A 1442-nucleotide genomic window follows, 5' to 3' on the forward strand; every position below is an offset into this window, starting at 1 on the left:
AGACTGTTGCAGTACTAACATTTTTTAGCCTTGTGTTTCTGTAGTCAAGTCAAAACCCCATCTAATTTGGAGCATTTACATTTGAAAAGAGACTTTCACTCCAGTTGTTTTTGCAGGGAAGGTTTCAGCTGTATCATTTAATTTTTGTTTCCAATTAAACAATTCAAGATGAAAATCCAAACACACTGTGGACAGTAATCGTATAGAAATGTTGAAGCAAACCTTATTCATATAATACTTGGCATTTATATACTGCTTTATGATAAGACCAAGCTGGTGAAAAATTGCAGCAAAAAGAAAGGAGAGTTACTAAACATACATCAAATCATTACTTTTACCTGTAGAATTCAAAAGGAAGATATAAAATATTTCATCAGTTTCAGGGATATCGTCATCGTTAATATACACAGATAAGTTCTGCTCTCTTTCACCAACATCGAACAAAATGACGCTGCTCCTTCCACTGGGAACAAAGTCTCCCTCTTCAGCTGTTGCATCTCCATTAACAGTAATATACTGGACAGCAACAGCAACATCAGCAGATCCATTCCTTAGGACTGTAAAGTTTGCAACACTTCCTTCTTTAACGCTCACTGTCAGAGGTTCTGAAAATACACAAGCAACAAATCTACCTGAGTTCAAGCCTGAGCTCCTTGCATGTGGCCTATTTTTTTAATCCTCCCCAAGAGGATCCTTCTCCTTGGTGAAACAGAAGGCATATGTGGTAAAGGCATGGAAATACTTGCGGGTACAAGAGAACATTGTTGTACTTAGCCACCTAACCAATCCCAGCATCAACAAAGAGAATAATGAAATAAAAAAAGGGAAGGTTCTGAAGGAAACAAATACAAATTCAACACAAAAAACCATGAACGCTCCATTGGGATTAGGATTTCTCAATGACCTGGTCTGTCAATAAAATCTGTTTAGGGTAGGATATGCATTCTACATTTTAAAACAATAATATCTAACCTGCAAAATAAATGGGATCATCATTCCTTGTAATTTGTAAAATTGCACTGGTTATATTGCCCAGCCTGGCTCCACCAGTAGCATTGAATAAGCTGATGATGAATATTTCCAACTCTTCAGGTACCTGAAAGAGAAAGTATTACAAAATTAATTTATTGCATACAAAACAATGAAGAAATTAACATGAACAGCGGACGGGGTCAACAAACCAGGGATTTCTGAGTGTTGTCAAGAGGGATGACAAATGATAGTTCATATAGTTACATAGAAATCATCATCAGTCTAAAATCCTTGTAAATAAGTCCCCTCACTTTTACTGCTGTACAGATGACCCAAAAGTTATCTTGCAGTTTCCTACTTCTGATACATGTAATTTATTTTTACAGCTTTATTTATTTATTATTAATTATTCTCATTCTTTCTTACATTACTTCAAATATATCAGTATTAAAAATAAAAATTAGCATTCC

The 1442-nt window shown here is 35.1% G+C and overlaps 1 protein-coding gene across 1 annotated transcript in view; it reads right to left on the reverse strand.

Annotated features, from left to right (window-relative positions):
- Window positions 1-338: 338 nt before the first annotated feature.
- The window catches only part of LOC104075207 (G-protein coupled receptor 98-like), a gene marked incomplete at its 3' end in the record, with an annotated part of 41385 nt that continues 40281 nt past the window's right edge, over window positions 339-1442 (reverse strand). The window contains exons 16-17 of the mRNA XM_009575636.1: window positions 973-1096; window positions 339-605 (exon numbers count right to left, since the gene is read on the reverse strand). Coding sequence (XP_009573931.1) covers window positions 339-605; window positions 973-1096 — 391 coding nt within the window. The remainder of the gene's footprint in view (window positions 606-972; window positions 1097-1442) is intronic.

This window comes from Fulmarus glacialis, unplaced genomic scaffold, assembly GCF_000690835.1.
Source record: "Fulmarus glacialis isolate BGI_N327 unplaced genomic scaffold, ASM69083v1 scaffold11784, whole genome shotgun sequence".
Taxonomy (NCBI): domain Eukaryota; kingdom Metazoa; phylum Chordata; class Aves; order Procellariiformes; family Procellariidae; genus Fulmarus; species Fulmarus glacialis.